The sequence below is a fragment of the Sus scrofa genome, chromosome 13 (assembly GCF_000003025.6).
Source record: "Sus scrofa isolate TJ Tabasco breed Duroc chromosome 13, Sscrofa11.1, whole genome shotgun sequence".
NCBI lineage: Eukaryota > Metazoa > Chordata > Mammalia > Artiodactyla > Suidae > Sus > Sus scrofa.
The window spans coordinates 51674243-51693286 of NC_010455.5; the positions used below are offsets into that span (position 1 = coordinate 51674243).

At 36.6% G+C, this 19044-nt stretch overlaps 1 protein-coding gene across 1 annotated transcript in view; it reads right to left on the bottom strand.

Moving 5' to 3' along the window:
* Nucleotides 1-19044, bottom strand: part of MDFIC2 (MyoD family inhibitor domain containing 2) — a 111126-nt gene that overhangs the window by 42798 nt on the left and 49284 nt on the right. The window contains exon 3 of the mRNA XM_021069210.1: nucleotides 226-264. Within this exon, the coding sequence (XP_020924869.1) occupies nucleotides 226-264 (39 nt within the window). The remainder of the gene's footprint in view (nucleotides 1-225; nucleotides 265-19044) is intronic.

Sequence of the window (19044 nt, forward strand, 5' to 3'; positions counted from 1 at the left end):
TTTTGTTACCTGACGTGTTTGCACAAATAGGCTCTAAGTACACTCAAGGTAAAAACTTACCACAGTGTGCCTTGAATAATGCAGAAAGGTGATGATTTTTATGCCACTGCTATGCCCACTATATTGTGGATATGGATAAAGATGAAGTTTTCCCTTATCATATTGCACCACAAATACCCATTAGCCCATCTAGGAAGCTATCACAAAGAAATGAAATGAACCTACCAGGATCTTCAAGAGGACTTGGAATTGAGCTGGATAATCCTAAAGAAGGAAAGTTAAAAAAGAATTATTTGCATGGATATCCTTTTTTTTTTTTTTTTTTTGCCTTTCCAAGATCCCTTTACCCCCCTTTTTTTTCAGGAAAGAGAACCCCGCTTTCCAATGGAGGATGCCTTCCATGTAGCTTGAGTGGAATTGTCTCCTCCATCCCTGCTCACTGCACAGAGCCATGGTAATCTGAGTCTTCCCAGCCATAGTAGTTGGTGGTGGGATGGCTGTAAGAATCAGGTAGGACCAATCAGGTTGTTCCCTGAGACTTCAGATCTGCATACTGGAAGCGAGGCTTCTCTCCTCCTTTGTGAGGCAGAAGGATAATATAGGCTTGTGACTGACAGAAGACATCTTTCCTGCCTTGGATAAAAACGTCTGAGAATAAAGCCTAACACTGAATTCATCATTTGGGTCCCTGGATTTCCTTACTCCTGAAGCTCATCTCCTCCTGGACATCCTAGATAGGTGAATCCACAAATTCCCTTTACTTCTGCTAGTTGGGTTTCTATGACCTATAGTGGAGAGAAACCCACACTATTATATAGAAGGTTTAATTAATTTTAAATATTTCTTCTGAGTCTGTTTTCTTCCCATTTCTCTTTAGAGGATGTATGCTGATGAAATTCTCTAAAATCAATTGTTTGGTGTCTGCTTTCTAACTCCCAGAATATTCACAGAGTAGCAATGTTGAATTTTGTGGAGGCATGCCAAAAATGATCTACAAAAATGGCTTAAAATCAGAGGCTAGATCTTATGCTAAAATGACTGGTAAGAAATCATGAGATGTGGTTTCTGTTGACCTGGTCTTTCATCAGTTCTATTCAATTCACATGAGTGAGAAGAGGGGACAAAAATGTATGTGTACTGAGTTTCTACTCAGTTCAACTCTTTCATGAAATGTACCCCTTTCATGCAGATCTTGTGATCTTGTCTTGAAAGATAATATTAAAAATCCAGATGACTTTCAGAGTTCCATTTTCTTTCAGAGTCACTAGCTGGTTAAGTATAGTAGGTTCAGGATTATGATCCAGTTGAGTCTAGGCCTTCCTTTCTACCATCTGGAATACCATACAACTAGGATGAATGTTGACTCTTAGTTCTCAAAGCCTATTGCCAATTTTCCATCAACTGTCTTGAAATTTATGAGTTGGCCTTACTGTTTTTGGGGAAAATTATTTTCTGAGGAGTGTATTAGTATATTGGGAGTTTGAGATTTGAATCTGGAGACATGAATTCTAGTCCCGTGATTTTTTTTTTTTCCTCCAAAGACCTCTGTGATTTGGAGATCAGTCTTCCTAGATCTTAGTTTCCTCCTCTATCAAATAGAAAACCTGAGTACTGATCACCTCTTAAGTCTATTCTCCTTTTATTTTTTATTTGTCTTCTTAGGGCCACACCCAAAGCATATATGAAGGTTCCCAGGCCAGGGGTTGAATCGGAGCTACAGCTACCAGCCTACACCACAGCCACAGCAATGCCAGATCTGTGCCACATCTATGACCTACATCACAGTTTGTGGCAACGCTAGATCCTTAACCTACCGAGCAAGGCCAGGGATCCTAGTCAGGTTGCTTAACTGCTGAGCCACGGTGGGAACTCCTCATGTCTATTCTAGTACTTTTCTGCTTGTAAGTGCTTCCCAGAGCCCCACACTTCCCCTATTAGAAACTGCATCACCCTGTGTTATGATTACTTGCTATATGCAGTGATGTCTTGTTCAGCTCAGTATTTCCCAATGAGTCCAGCATATTGCAAGTAATAGATGATCAATAAATATTTGTCAAATAAATAGATGAGAAAATAGGTTTATTCACTTTTGTGTACAGGATAATACTTTTTAATTTTTTTTTAATTTCCACTGACCAAAAGAGTGATGTTTTAAATTGTAGAAAATACCTCCAATTTTGCTAGTAAGAAGTAAAAACAGGATAATGATAGGTTTGAGTACTACAGTGTTCATTCCATCAATATGGATTTTTTTGGTCATGCTCACCACATGTGGAATTTCCTGGGCCAGGGTTTGAACCCAAGCCACACAGGAACAATGCCAAATCCATAACTGCTAGGCCACCAGGGAACTCCCAGCATTGATTTTAAAGAGGACTTTTCTTTAACTCAAAGCTCAAAATAAGAAAAGAGTTACCTCAAATTTTTAAAATAGGAAGTGTACTTTAAAGTATAAAATGGTCATTTTAGGTGACCATTGTAATTCAGCTTTTAAAGCTTGGTAACTGAGCCATCTTGGTGAAACTTCTGTGTGAATGAAGCCTTCCTTAATCGGCTTTTCCATGTTATTTCATCCTGGGAAAGAAAAGCAGTAGCTAAGCCAGAAGCAAGCAGGATAACAAAAAAGGAGTCTGTGGCCAAAGCAACAGAATTACTTTTCCTTTTTTTTCCCGTTCACTTGTGTTTATGAAGGAGAAGTAGGAAACATAATTTTTTGTCTTTGTTTAGACATTGGACAATACAAATCACAAGAACATATATTTTTGACATACTATTTTTTGGTGTTCTTTGGGATTTGGACCCTAATTAAAAAATATGTGTTTCCTAGCCCTTCTTACTGTGAAAATCCTTGGCAATATAAACAGATGCACTGGTTGGCTTTTAATTCTGACACCAGACTGCCTGAAATAATAGCTCTAAGAAAGTGTGAATTCTTTCATTCCTCCAGCTTTAATTATAAGTACTTAATTTGTTTCTCTTTCTCTTGCCGACTATCATACCAATCTGCTTTATTTTTTAGCAGGCTAAACATGGTGCACCTTAGAAACCCCTCATTTTGAAAAGCGTATTCTGCATGGGAAGGCCAAAACAAGTTAAAAGTTTAAGTTATTTTCATATTCCAGGGCCCATCACTGCAATTTAACCACTGAGATACTAAGTGGTACTCTAAAATTTTGAGTAATGTAGGCCTTATGATAGAATTAGGATCTTGATAGGCAGTTTGAAAACACTGAATATTTGTCATACAAGTTGATTCATCATTTGGAAAATGAGCCAAGTTAATAGCTTGCTAACTCATCTTGACCTTCCCCAGTCAAGGATATTCTTCCTTTTTTGTGTCCACCAGTTTTTACACCTTGTAACTAATTTGCTGTCACTTCATTTCCAGCCATGGGACTGACTGTAGTGATGCTGCCTTCTGTAATTAGATGAGGTACCTATGACACATTAGCCAAAAAAGTCATCAGTTGCTGGGAGTGGGTACATTTCTCAAGAATTGCTAGATCTGAGCTTTCTGAATATTGTCATATTTCTGCTTTCAAAACTGCACTATGTAGAGATGTGTTTTTATTTTCCAAGGGCAAAAATAAAATTAAAGAAAGACAAATCATTGCTGGAACTAACGATAAGCATGATGAAGAAAGTTTTATGCTCTTCCTCAGATTGGTTTCTTTCCAAGTTTATATATACATTTACATTTTGAGATACTTTCACCAATTATTTTGGAGCTTAGTACTAAAGATGTTAAATAAATCCCCTTTGTAAGTATGATATACAGAATGATTATGGGTAAGCTGTAGTGTGCTTTATGTTATGAATTGTCAAGCCCATTATTTTATTATCTCTCATTTTAATCCTCATAACAATCCTCTAAGGTATTACTATTATTGTCCAGATTTTAGAGGTGAAGAAGCTGAGATTTTATCCAAGTTCACAGATTCAGGAAGCTGCGGAAGCAAGGATTTGAACTCAGGAAGGGTCAGAGTGTTTAATCATGGACATGAGGCTGCTAGACTTTATTGCTAGTAACTTTCTTAATACTTTAGACATATGACCCCATTTAATCCTTCCCCAAAACCATTACTATAAGAACTATTATACACCCATTTGACAGATGAAGCAACTGAAATTCTGATGAAGGAATTTGCCCTGGCTCACTCACTTTACCCATCTCACTAAGTAGGCAAGACGAGCTTGGAATTGAGGTCTGCATGATTCCAATAGCCCAGTGCTCAAAACCTTTATTCGTAACTGCATAATAACATTTGTTTATGGCTTCAGAATTTCTAATCTAAATCTAGTACATAGCACCCAAAAAATTCTTAGGTGTGCAATGAATAAAATGAACTGTTTAACTATTTTAGGTGCCAGAAAGACTTAAGATAAAGGTAAGGGTTAGTGAAGTAATTGTTCTTTTTGATTTTTTTTTTTTTTAACAGTGATGGAAAGGAGTCTTGGAGGATATGTATTTGCAGTGGTAAAAGCAGAGGCTGGTAACTTGGGCTCCTGGATTATTTTTCTAACTCCCTTTCCCATGACACATTTATGCAATTCATTTGCCTCTGATTTATTTCCCCTAAAATCAAGTTGGTCAGGACAATATCTCTTCAGGAATGGTGGGAAAACCAGAGGGTGACACTCTCTTGATTTTTTTTTTTTTTTGCAAAAGGCAACCATTATTTTGTCCATTTTTCACTTTTTTTCTCCTAAGTAAAAAATGTGTTTACGTGGCATTAGAGTTTTGAGCATAGAAAGGTTCAGTGGCCCCTGGGTTCCACAACCAGGCTTTGGGGCAAGAGCTTGGACAGCAGCAATAGCTTCCAACTTGTTTCCTGTTTTTCTTGGTCTTAGTGCAATCCTTGCCAAAGCTTCCTTCCTCCTCTGCTGCATTAGTAATGCAAAATGAAATTCATTGTGCCCATTATATCTGTTAAATGGTTTCCATTTTAACTTGAGAAAAATGTATTGACGTTCATGTGTTTGGCATGGAAAATGTGTATATCTATCGAAGATAGCAACTTGTCTGTTGGAATTACAGTGCATTATGTATAATGCTGCTTTTAGCTGTGCATGTACATTTCCTGGAATCTTATTGTGTCAGAGCTTGGAAAGTTTACACAAGCATTGGTAATCTAATTTTTGTCTGGTGGGTGGCTGTGGAAATATGGAGTATTTAAAAAAGCAAATGTCTTGGCCATCTGTGCCAGGGAGTGGCTTAGTAGCAGGGGTGTCTAGTCAGGTGGGGTAAAAGCACTCATCAAAAAAAAAAAAAAAAAAAAAAGGTTTTGAAAATATCGCCCCGGGTCTAACCTAACCTAAATATTAATTTCCCAAGAGCAGAAAGATATAACAGTTATTCTGACATGATTTTGAGCACGTTTCTGGTTCTTCTTTTTAGGAGTTCTAATTGTAAGGTTGAGGAATCTGTTTTATCTTTCTCCTGCCTCTTAACGATAATCCTTCTCTAGACTATATTGTTTCCTAGGTCTTTTGTCTTCTGCAGACATGAGTCTTTGGCTCATGAACATCTTGTTAAGGTCTGTTGAGGATTAGGGGCTGTGACACAATTTTCTCGCTGAGTCTTTTTATGGGGGATTTTTCACTTGGTTTGTCTGGGAGTTCTTTGAAATGTCTTCTATCAAGCAATAATTTTCATTTTTCTTTGTTCTCCTTAAAATTGGGGTTGTATTTTGCTCCTCTGTTCCTGGGGTCTAGGTAATGAATTGGATTATTTAATAGGTGGGTGTGAAATTCTGTGTGCAGCTGCTGGGCTGCTCTCTGGGTCTCTGAGTTGCTAAATCCTGCTCACTGCACTGCCTCTGAACTGTGATGTGGTCTTTTTGTTTTTTTGCTTTCAGTGCGTTGCAGTCATCCACCTAAGTGGGAGTTTCTTAACTTCACAGAACTGCTGTTGTCTGGGGGCTGGAAGTTCTTTATTACAGGGGCTGTCTTGTGCATTGTAGGGTGTGGAGCAGCGTAGCTGGACTCTACTTACCAGAAGTCAGTGACACCCTCCCCCAGTGTCTGCAAGTATTCCTAATGTCCCCTGGGTCCGGGGTAGGGGCGTCAAATTTCCCATTGGAGAATCACTGATCTAAAGCAAGGTTGAAAGACAAGGCTGGCATGATGTAAAGGAATTTCCATAAAAAGCACTAAACTCAAGCAATGCAGAGACAATGGCGAGAGAGAGCTTTGTGTCTTGGAGGGTATGTGGAGAAACTGTATCACAGGTCCCTGGAGAAAATACTGTAATAATTGTCTATAGTTTCTTAGTCTGAGTAACAGAGGAGGTAAGGGTCACCTTTTAAACTGCTTTGCTTCTGATCTGCTAATTATCTCCTCACCCTGTGATGCCTTTTATCTCCCCTCTACGCAACTTGCCTCACATAAGGAAGATTCTAATTCTTCTCAGATTTTTACCTTAACTACTTTTCTAGCCTAACCTCCCTACTCTTCTGTTTCCCCCACTGGTTTTCTTCAGCTCAAATGGGAACATGGTGCCCATTTATTTCTTTAATATACTTCACCACCTAATGGTACATTCTCTTCTGAGGATGAATTCTAAGAAGATGCTTTCGACTCTGTAATATAGTCCAGCAAAGAACTAATGTTTACCATGATAAGTATCCTCTATTCCACCTGAAAAATGGAGGGGCCACCGACCACTGCTGTGTGCACTTGCTCATGTTTAACTTTTTTCTCAGTGCCTCTTAGAGTGAGTTACATCTGTGATATTTAATGGTAATCTTATGGACCTGTCAAAAGGGCATCTCTTGGCTACTGAAATAGCAATGAAGATAACACACAAAAGAATGAAGTAATCAAATGTATCTGATGATAATATCAAGATTATTGCATATTTTTTTGATGCTGTGAAAGCTGTGAAGGTGTGCTAACGAATCTATTTGATCAATATATGGGATGTAAAAAGAAGAGGAGACAGGATTGACTGATGAATAAAATGAAGCTGACACAAACAGGCTGCCAGCCAGCTGTAAGTCTCTTTAGGGCAAATGCAATTAACTTAGAATAATAGACTCAAATTTGATGGTTAGAAATGCATTTTTATTAACAATCACAGGCTGAATCATTATGCTCTTATGAATAAAATGGTACTTATATTTTGTGCATGTGTGTGCATGCATATATAAATATACGTACATATGTCTCTGTACGTATATATCCATACCTCTCACATTCCTATGTGCTCTGCTTATAATTTGGGTGGAAAAGTTGATTTTTTGAATACTGTACTTTAAAGAGGAAATTCATTCATAAATTGTCTTCAGGTCTATAAATTCTGAATATTCTCCCAAATTACATATATAAAAATCATGCTACTTATCTGGTGCTATTAGACATGAAGCCAGTGAGCCCTGGTCCCAGAACTGCTGGTCTTTGGGGAATTTGGAATTGCAATCAGGGATTTACAGATTTCATTTTGAAGAGGAGAAGTCATTACTAGAAACCTAAGCTCATTTCCTCTCCTTTAATAGCTATTTTAAATCATTCATTTAGAAAATACATTAACTATTTAGGGTACTTGCAATGCGTTTCTCTTGGCATTAAGTCTGCATTTTTTAAAGAGTTTTTTTCCCTTGAAAAATTTTTTTTAAATGAGAATTAGAAGAAAAAGATCAAAAGATATTTTTGGTGACATAAAATTACTTTTACATAACATTTCCCTCTCTTTGCCTAAGAGGAAGCAACTTAAAACTTTAAAAAAATCTTGGAATATTGTAAGCAAACTTTTTAATGCCAGAGAGATGAGAAAAAAGGTGTGACCCTTGGAGACTTACAGACAGGACTTTAAATATGATTAAGAAATGGCAAATGGTAGATGGCCACTTTGAATGAATTTGTTAATAATTTAAATCAAAACTCATTTTAATTCTGTGCTACTCACTTAATACTGATTCCCACCTTAACTAATAAGTGGGTAATAAAAGAAAAACAGTATAGTGAAAAATCAGGGACTTTAGTTTCTATAAAGAATTTAGAATATGGAGTCTTGCATAACCCTGCAGACTCCTTTAGATATGTATTTTTTTCAAATGCAAAATAAAACTCCCCGAGTTATGTAATTGCTATTCTTCAAAAGGACATCATGAAGGTTGACAATTTAAAATGTACTCTTCCTGTCACCATCCAATTTTTTAAAATGTCTCCTGATGGTGTTAAAAACAATCTCCGCAGAAGAGGGCTGCCATTGCCAATTTAGGACACTGGCTTTGTTATTAGCGTAGGCATATTAGATCATCCTCTTGCTCTTCCTGCCTGCTTTGTTCTTTTGATATGGCAGGGAACTGAAATTGACAACAGCCTACATTTATATAACAATAACTTGCATTGTTAAATATATATGTGTAGATAGACAGATAGAGAGTTCTTTTATTCCCCAAAGATATCAAAGTTCACTACACACCATAAAAAAAACTACAGAAATATGCAGATGCTTCTGGGGTGAACCATGGCAACTATTTAAAAGCATAAAGTATTGACAGCCTCAAGATTCTGGAATAGTTCATAGTCATTTTTAATTTGGGATATTTTTACCCCTTTAGAAAATTTCTGTTTTCTTCAGGAGGAGAGGAGGATACAGGTCACATTTTTGCTACTTGTGTGATGAAGCAGAAGTAGTTTAGGAAAGTGAGCTGAGAACTTAGCCCTCTGAGTTTGCACGCTTGAAAAACAGTGTTGTGGTAAACACAAGGCTGAGTAGACTGCTCTGTAGCTCAGTCACTGTGTAAGCCATTGCATCCATTAAACCACATAGAGTGAACTCAACATAGGGTGGTCTGATGAATGGGGAGGCCATTGTAATTAGGGTTACTAGATTTAGCAAATAAAAATACAAGATGCTCGGTTAAATTTGAATTTCTGATGAAAGATGCCTAAGTTTTAGGAGAAGTATGTCCCATGTAATATGGCAATCCTCTATATATTTAATCTGGCAATCCTCACCATCTAAAGCAAAGCTTTATGTACTGTTTAGATAGTTGATTATAATGGGGGTAAAGAAAGCTTATCAAGAAAAAAAAAAAACAATAGTACTTCAACTTTTGGTTATCGTTAAAACAGCCTTACCATCTTAAAATTTGGAAATCTCTTTTCTCAGCACAGAATAGTGACATACAGTATATTTAGACATGGCTCTCTGACCAGAAATTTATGATTATAGGTCCTTAACAGAATATTTTTGAGCCATGTAAAGCTCAGGCCATATGATAATTGGTGTCTGTATGTCTCCCTGGCTACCCATGAAAGATAGAGAATTTTTTTTTTCCACGTATTTCCCCAAGTAACAGATATGGAGCCTGTTAAATGGTAGGAGTTTAATCCATGCTGATTGATTGAAATTTTCCCTGACCAGTGAATTCATTTTCTTTTCTTAACTTCTAACTTTTTGTCTTTTCCTTCCTTTTTTAGACATAGTGATAATATTCCTTCTAGAATTGAATTTCTATTTGGAGATATTTTTCAGCATGCACAGGGAAAAATGTACCGTCTTAGCAGTAGGATATAGGCAGAATTTCTTACAAGGAGGGAACTAGATTAAGTCTGGATGATGGAGGATGACTTTCATGGAGGTTGGGAGAATTAATGAGATATTTTTTAAGGCCATGAGGAAAGTTGTATTATAGAAACATTTAACTTCAGATATACAGCTATACTCTTGAGTACTTCATATGTGTTCTTTATTATGTAATGATATTATCTATTACATGAATGAGTTAAGAATTTTCTTAGAGGACTAGGTATGTAGAAGTTTTTATCTTAGGCCTTGAACCAACTTTTGAGCCACAGACCCAAGTGCCAATTCCATTATATTAGAGTTTTGACATACAACATTATATCTTTTAAAAAAAAAATTCAGGAGTTCCCGTCGTGGCACAGTGGTTAACGAATCCGACTAGGGACCATGAGGTTGCGGGTTCAGTCCCTGCCCTTGCTCAGTGGGTTGACGATCTGGTGTTGCCGTGGGCTGTGGTGTAGGTTGCAGACGCGGCTCGGATCCCGCGTTGCTGTGGCTCTGGTGTAGGCTGGTGGCTAGAGCTCCGACTCGACCCCTAGCCTGGGAACCTCCATATGCCACCGGAGCAGCCCAAGAAATAGCAAAAAGACACACACACACAAAAAAAAAATTCAGAATTTTATGACCCTTAAATGATATAAAGTAAATCTTTTTATCCCCATCATCATTGTCATTGGTTTTGTTCCCATTGTATACATGCTGTGGGCATTTCCAAGGAGGTATATAAAGGGAGAGAGATGTGAGGCAAGAAGCAGAGTGAGATGGTATTTTTAGAAAGATGCAAGGTCATGAAACATACAGAAGAGGATTATGATCATCAGGAAACAGAAACTGAAAGTGTTCATCAAGCACAAAAATGGCATCCTTTTTTTTCTTAAATGTAACTTTCTACCTAATTTGGGAGCAAAGACATGCTCATTCCTTCCTTCCTTCCAACCTTTTTTCCATCCTCACTCCCTCTCTTCCTTCTTTCCTTCTTTCTCTGTATTCTTGGCTGCACCTGTGGCATGCAAAAATTCCTGGGCCAGGAATCAAACCCACATCACAGCAGCAACCCAAACCACTGCAGTGATAATGCCAGATCCCTAACCTGCTGAGCCACATGGCAACTCTTGCTTTCTCTTCTTTTAGATTAGGTGGGACATTATATTCCAAAATGAACTAGAATTTTCAGACATGTTGGTCAAAATAAAAGTCCAAACCAGCCAATTTAATATACATTTGAATTATTTTAAGGATAGGGAGGAGAGTGGTAGAGGAGAGTGGCTAACATTTACTAACCATATACTACATGAAAGCATTATGCCAGGCAGTGGAAATTCTAAATGATAACCTCTACCTTAGGGTTCTTTGACTCATGGTTACACAAGGAAGTGAAGGACTGCAATGCACTGTTATTAAGTACTGTTAAGACTGTATTGTACAGACATGGTCCTGTGTAGAATGTATCAACCTTTTTTAAAAATTGCAGAAATGTCTTTATTCGGGAGATAATGCTTGAGTTGGGTTCTGAGGGAATTATCAATTGGCCAAAAAAAATGTGGAAAGACATTTTATGTAAAGGGCACAGCAATTGCCCAAGTGTTGAGTCTGAAGCATCATTAGAAGCAGACTAGTTTGAGTGGAATAGAGAAGAATTCCAGAAAATGAGACTTAAGAAATAGGCATAATCCAGAACTTGGAGGCCCCATATATCATAGAAAAAAAGACTTTAAAGCAGAAAATACATCGCCAAATTTAGAAAGAGAATTCTGGCAATAGTTTGGAAGGGTCACACCTAGGTTAGAAGATCAGTTTGGACTCTTACAATCAGTAGTTCAGGTAAGAGGTAACTAAGGCTTAAACAAGACCTCAGTTTATAGATGGACAAGATGTAACAAATTCAGAAGTTAATGAGCTAAAGAACTCAACAGCTGCACATTCTGAGGAATGATAATAAACCTGCCTAGCATCAAACAGCGCTGCCCTGAGTGAGCTGCCATATATAATATATTTGCTGATGGTGGCTTGTATGACTCAGAGGAAGGGATATCAAGAGAAGGAAAGTGAATCAACTTTGTGATGGTGTATCACCTTGAAAGGAAATGGACTGAGTAGCTTTACATGCATTAATCCAATTGACAACTTCACAGCCATCTTCCCCTCCCTTCCCCATGGAGTTTTATCCCATTTGGCTGGAGAATAAACTGAAGTGCATAGTTGCTCAATGTAATACTGTAAGTTCACAGAGCTAGGAAATAGTGGTGTGGAGTTTCCTCCTCAAGTCCATGTAACCACAAAGTCCCTGATCTGTCCTTAAAATTGCACAGCCTCAAGTTGACTTCAGACCAATGTGTATGTTTGGATTAAGTTGAACAAGGATTTAATTCTATATTTTAAGTAATCTTGACAGGAGTATAAAGTGGTTTCAAGAGCTTTGTGTCTTTCATATTTCCCAACTATTTTGAGAGGATAAAATGGATTCATTCATTCATTCACTCAGTCTTTATTAGTGCCTTCTTTCTTCTTTTCTTTTTTTTCTTTCTTTTTTGTCTTTTCTAGGGCCACACCTGTGGCATATGGAGGTTCCAGGCTAGGGGTCGAGTCGGAACTGTAGCCACTGGCCTACATCACAGCCACAGCAATGCCAGATCTAAGCCGTGTCTGTGACCCACACCACAGCTCACGGCAACACCTGATCCTTAACCCACTGAGCAAGGCCAGGGTCAAACCTGTAACCTCATGGTTCCTAGTCGGATTCGTTAACCACTGAGCCACGTTGGAACTCCCCTTCTTTCTCACTTTTAGTCATAATTTGGAGCAATTTAGGCATTTGTGTCCAAGGGAAGGAGCTTATGCTGTGCAAGGATGAGCAGTGGTTTGGGTGCAATTTAGAAGATTCCACCATTGTGACCACCAAATTCCAGGAGAAAAGGGAGGAATGAATAATTAAATTTCAAAATTTCCCTTGACATCTTTCTTTTTGGATTGATCATCCCTTTCCCTCCCTCTTTCATGTTTGCCCCTTTTGGTCTTAGCGGATTTTTCCCTAAAATACTGAATTGCAGGTGCCCTTGCTGAGAAAATGGAAAGAAATGTAGTGTTTTTGGCCATGGGAGAGCTGCCAAGCCCAGAGTACCAGCATGGTGAGAGTCATCCTCTGTTGATTTCCCCCTTTCCCTTTTTTGGATGTTGATGAGACACTCGTGTGGCATGAAGCCTGTTTGCTCCTTGCTGTATTTATTTTGTTAAGATTAGAGTTGCTAAGATACGGTAGTTATTTCAAATTGTAACTGCTGATGCCAGTGGTCATAAAACAGAGGACTAAGATTCCTTTATTTGCTAGTGCTAATAAAAAACATTCTTGAGGGGGCGAGGGAGTTTTCTGGCACAAAAGTGAGCAGTGCGCCAAGTGGCCTAAGTTTTAGCACATAATTAGATCTACTGATCCAGCTGATCTTGAGCTATTTCAGTCAAAAATCTAGAGAGAAATTCCGGCTTTGAGTTGTTTATTAAATTATTGTTTTTAAACAAAGGAATGGTCAGGTTGTACAAATTCGGTGTCCCCTTTTCTATTTAGTGGTTTAAGCCAAGGGGTTTCTTTTTCAATCTGTTGCTAGTTATTTCTCTCCAATCAGGAAATGTTTTGAGAGATGTGGAGTTTTTGATGCTTTCTTGAATCTTTTTGAGTTGGGCCTCTTAATTTTTCTCATCTCATGTAGCTAATGACCTAAATCTCTCTCTTTGTATTTATTAATTCTCCTCTCTTCATATGTAATATGTGAGTTACTTTTATTGTGGTTAATGACTTTTTTTTAGGAAATTGAGAAAATGACACACCCTACAGTTCAGATTTAATTGTTGTTGACAAGAAAGCATTCTGTATTTTTCTTCATTTTAAATATTTTTTTAAAGCTCAGAATACTTTCCAACCCAATTCAATCAGTTCTAGGACATTCCTTTGAGCTTGTAGGTAAATATTTTCAACTAATACTTAAAAGAAAAACCATTAAACTGTTTGGGTGGAAAAAATAGTCTCTGAGCAGCCAGTTTGGCAAAGGTTTCTTCTATGAATGTGTGTAATTTCAAATTACTGTATGTTTTTCTTTGACAAAAATTTCCAGGTTCCCCAGAACACTTCAAATACTATTATCCCGAGTTTCCACTGGCAATCCTTTGTTTGTCCTGGAAGCATCTTGCAATTTGGGACCAAGAAAATATTGTGTTCCCTTTGGATTTATAGACATAAACATATGTATTTCCTCTTAACACACAGTTCTTTCAGGAGAAGCCAGGTTTAATGGGCAGATTGTCAAATAATAAGGATTCACCAAAACTACAGAGCATGTTTGGCTGAAAAAGTAATCTTTGATAAAATTCAATCTATTAGAGAAAGATAAACTGCAAAATAATGACATCTTCTAATGCAGTTGGATTAAAAATAATATTTTGTGAAATTACCATTTAAATACCTTTCCAGAGAGACCTAGAGAGTGTACACTGTACACTATTGAATCGTATTCATTAAGCCAAACTTCTAATACCCAGTGGAGCCTTATTCTATAACAAGCCTGTGGTTAATTGTCATTCCATTAAAGAAATTGAGTAAAGGTGGTTTCTGCCCACATCTTTGGAGATATAGTGATTCAGGTTCTGTGGTTTTTGCTGTCTCAGGATTTTGAAATGCCAGTCCTTTATAGTTTTAATTCTCTCCTTTGAGTTCTTAGAACTTAGTGTCCAAAAGGTAAAGTCGTTTACCACTGCCTTCAGCCTCCAGATTTTATGTTGGTAGTTCCCCTTTGCCATGACAAGGGAACCATCTGAAATTTTATCTGAGTATGTATACTGAGGTTTAAGATTATAGATATACTGTGTCTCAATCTACTTTCTTCTAAGAGCGGATATATATTAGATTGATTTATTGATCTAAAATTTTCACTCCCTTAGAATAGCGTTTAACCTGCACACTCTTGCTTTGGTGGAATGTCCATTCTACTTCTTTTTGGAGAGTTCAGTACTGTGACCTGATTTGGCCAAGGTAAAGATGGGGATGTGAGCAGTGTGCTTTCAAATGTGGTCTCCTGCCTTTTGCGTTGAGAGTAACATGCCTAAATAGTAGCTGGCCCAGGAAAAAGGATAAACATGTAGGGCAGAACTGGACGTAACCTATGGCTTTGAGCTAAGCTCTACCATATCCAGTTTCAATTAGCCAGACCAGATGGCTCATTGATATGCAAGCAAGAAATAAAGGATCATTGGTATTTGCCATTGGTATTTTGGGTATTTTGTTGCATAATATAATTATGGCAATATCTGATTGAGACACTGTGCCAAGTTATAATTCTTTAACCACTGTCTTCAAAACAATATTCTGCATAGGTTAGCAGGTGCTGATGGAAAGGAAGATGTCTATTCTGTCCTTAAGTCTTTTGGTTCTATGCTAGTTCTGAAGCTGTTTGACTTCAGCTCATATAGATTTGAAACATTTCTATAAATTTCTGAGTCATGTAACTGATCAATGCCCCAACCTGTTACTTGATGAAATAGAACAAAATAGAAGATTTTTGTAAACTTGATAGAGTTTTTGAAATGGAGATACACATAGTCTGAGTGTAATTCTCACCATACTTATCACTTAAGTTTAAAATATATATGGAATATAGTGGGACATACTAGTGTTCCCTAAACCTTTCACATGTGCTACTTCATTTGCATCAATATATGACCTTTTCTTAATGGATGGTAGAGGAGGGGATGAGTCTTAACTGAAGGTATAAGCTATTATAATAATATCTGTCAAATGGATTACTGAACTAAGTAGTTCACTTAAGGAAAATTAGGGAGTAATAGGTTAGAAGCATGCTTCAAGTGTTACAATCTCAAAAGTGAAGCAAAGCCAGGCAAAAAACATAAATCAATAAAGTGACCCAGGAAATAGGAATGGGACATGCACGGTAGATTGGAGAACATGTACCCCATTTACAGGAGGTAGCTATTTGGTGCCAAACAGTTTCATCATGCAGGCACTGTCTTTGAACACCTATGTGCCAAAAACTACTCTAGATTCTACAGATAAAACAGTAAAAACAAATATAAATCTCCATGGTATTTATATTCTGGTTCATCAAACAGACCATAAAAAATTTTTTAACGGGGATAAATGCCACGGGGGAAGAAAAGCAGCAGCAAATAAGATAGCATAAAATATCCAACAAGGCTATAACCCACTTAGAAAAGCTAGAAATTCTTGCATAAAATTAACCTAAAAGAAAAAATTCTGTTCCATGAGATAAAAGTATTTCAATATATTGAAAATGTACAATCACATGTAAAAACAACAAAACAAAATCCAGAAGTTTTTCTATTACACTCATTGGTAAAATTGAGCTATTTCAAAAGAGTAAAAAAAGGGTTAACAAATACAGAGATAAGATTAATTATGAATCTCTATAGTTTGATTCAAATAGGTATTTAGTAGACATGTTTATATTTTTAATATTCTTTTCAGAACATTAAATTTTTTGGTATTGTACATAACAAAACCTAGTTCCAATTACAAAAAAAAATTGTATGCTAAATAGTAATGATAAAACATTAGTGTCAATTGCATGATTTTAACAGCTGTAATGTCTGTTTTTGAATTCTCTTGAATTTAATGGATAAATTAAAGTCATATTTTAAGACTACTTAAAAGAATCTTTTTTTGAAAAAGCTCAACCCCAAATATTCTAAAATTGCTTATTTTTATTCAATCTGTGCAATTATTCTCAATTTTTTTTTGTTTTACACAAGTTTTACATTATTATAAACAGATGTGAGTACAATCTGAAATAACGTAAGCCATCTTAGATACAAATGATATAAAAGCAAAAATAGACTCTTCCGGGGCTTTCCTTCCACTAAATATTGGAGGAAATCAATTTCACTTAGAAGGCTTTGGAATAATAAATACAAGTGTATTTTTCCCAATAGTGGGTTACCAATCATAGTCGCATTTAAAAAACGAAATGTGGAGGGCAATTTTCTACTGTGAAATTAGTAATTACCCGGAAGTTCATTACTTAAGTTTATCAGTGATAGAAAAAATAGTTTTTGTCTTGAGATTATAAAGTGGAAATTAGAAGTCCTGTCATCCTTCACTCACTTTCTATCAGCGGAGATGCCCAATAACCTCCTGCTCCATAGTAGTTAAACTGTTGTCAGTTTCTTATATTTTTCTATACATGATTTATGTATATATGGCATCTCCTATTTTTATTTTAAAGATGAGGGCTTATTATATACAATGATCTTTATTTTTCTTTTTCTACTTTAATATTTTCTTTAATGATTTTATAATACTCCTGCATTAGACCAGTTGTATAATGCAGTTTGACTTATGAAATTTAGCTATATTTCCTATAGTTGTATAATATAGCCAGACCTCTGTATCCATGGCTTTTGTATCTTTGGATTCAAACAACCATTTCCAGAAAATATCTGGAAAAAGAATTTCCAGAAAGTTCCAAAAAGAAAGAATTTGAATTACATAGAATTGACATTGTTTTTATAGCTACTTGCATAGCATTTACACCGTATTGGTATTAAAAGTAATCTAGAGATGGTTTAAAGTATTTTGGAGGATATATGTAAATTATATGCAAATACTATGCCATTTTATATAAGAGACATGAACATTATTGGATTTTGGTATTTGGGGGGGGCCCTGGAACTAATCCCTTGTGGCTACTGAGGGTTGACTATAACAATTTTTGGAATGAATGGAGAACCAGCTGTCAGGAGAAAGAAGTGCAGGTGAATGTTATAGGCCAATTAAATGTGGATAGTGCAATTAACAAAAGAGTAAACTGGTCAAGTTCTCAAACTATGATGCTTTGGTCTCAAGGAAGTGGTTTTGAGATATGTCATTACAAGAAAAGTAAAAGAAATTTAACATATTAGGAGACCACAGGATCAAGAGTAGGTTGTACTAGTAACTGACAAATTTTTTTGTAAAACACAACTATGAGAAATACTTTATGATTATATGGGCATCACAGGCACACAGATAAAAGGGCCATAGATGAGTCTGAGCTGTTTTTGACCTTTGGCTCATCACAAGCAGATATGAAATGAACATGTTGGTTCTGTGATTCAGGAGTATAGAAGCAGGTCTTTCCTCAACTCTGCCTTGGATACCACCCTCTGAAATCTGGGAGTTGAAGGACAACACCAATTTATAGAAGCCTCTGTCACTCTGGGAAATGGCTTCACTCCTTGGCTATGTGTAAATTGTGGCTCCTGCGCATATTATTAAAATAAAATCTTAATTACATTAGTAAAAATTTTAAATATAAGATTTAAAATCAGGATCTACCCCCTACTCCCCTCAATTAGAATTGAACCAGTTTACAGGTAATAATACCACCTAGAATTCTTTTTTTAGTACAAACTGTAATGATAGGCTCTATCTGAACTCTAGGTAATGGGGCCTGAACTAACAAGGTCAAGGAATTTTATCTGTTAGTTTCCCCATGGTAAGGGAATAGCTCTTTGAGACTGGCCCTTGTAATTCAGATGGAAATGTTAAGATCTTAATTATATCATAAACTGTTTGCTTCCAAGACCTTAATTATATTATGAACTTTTTGCTGCTGGTAAAAATAAAGCCACTTTCTGGGAATCCCAAGATAACATGTGTCTATGTTACAGGTTCTCTGAGTCATACAGAAGTGTACTCATCATTTGAGAGACATGTCTTGGCCTTTTTATCAGTCCTCCCTATAATGATCCACTGTATAATCTCTAAGGTTTCTTTGAGATGGAATGCTGACTGTAAACTGTAACTATTAAAAGCTGTAAGCCCAATTCTAATTTAGGATGGTATATTGACTCTGATGATCTCAGGATCCAGTTGTTCAACTAATTCTTCTAAGTGCTGGCTGGAATCCTAGTGACTTTAACACAAGTAATATAATACTAGAAAACATATGCCACTTTCTGTTCCATCGGTAAAATAAAGGATTCATTATATAAGAGGTCTAAAGTTGTGAGATATGCCTCTCCTTTCCCAGAAGAGTTACAAGAAATGGAAATGGTCAAATGATACTTTTTGTCCTCTAGTATGTTCTGAGTGTGAGAAATTTCCCTCTTAATCATTAACTTTGAAGTTGAGAGCTTCTAAACATGTTTTACACACTAAAACTGCAATTCAATGTAGATAGGCTTTTTTCCCACAGGATATCAACAAGAAACTTATAAACTTCTGTGGATGGACCCTTGGACTTTAGCAGGTACTTTCAGTTCCTTGGAAATGGATGTAAATTTGCCGCTTCTGTGAAGTCCAAGGAAAGCCAGACTCTGTGGCTAAGCAAATGAGAGGAGGACATGGTTGATGGTGGCCAGTAATATTAAATTCAGAAATATGATGGTGAAAATCAAGATTAGAGGATACACTATGGAAAAGGAAAGAGTATGTTTGTTTAGTGTTTGCAGGATGGTAAACCAGCATTTTTCTAGAAAATAATTTGATAATATAGGTTATGGTTATT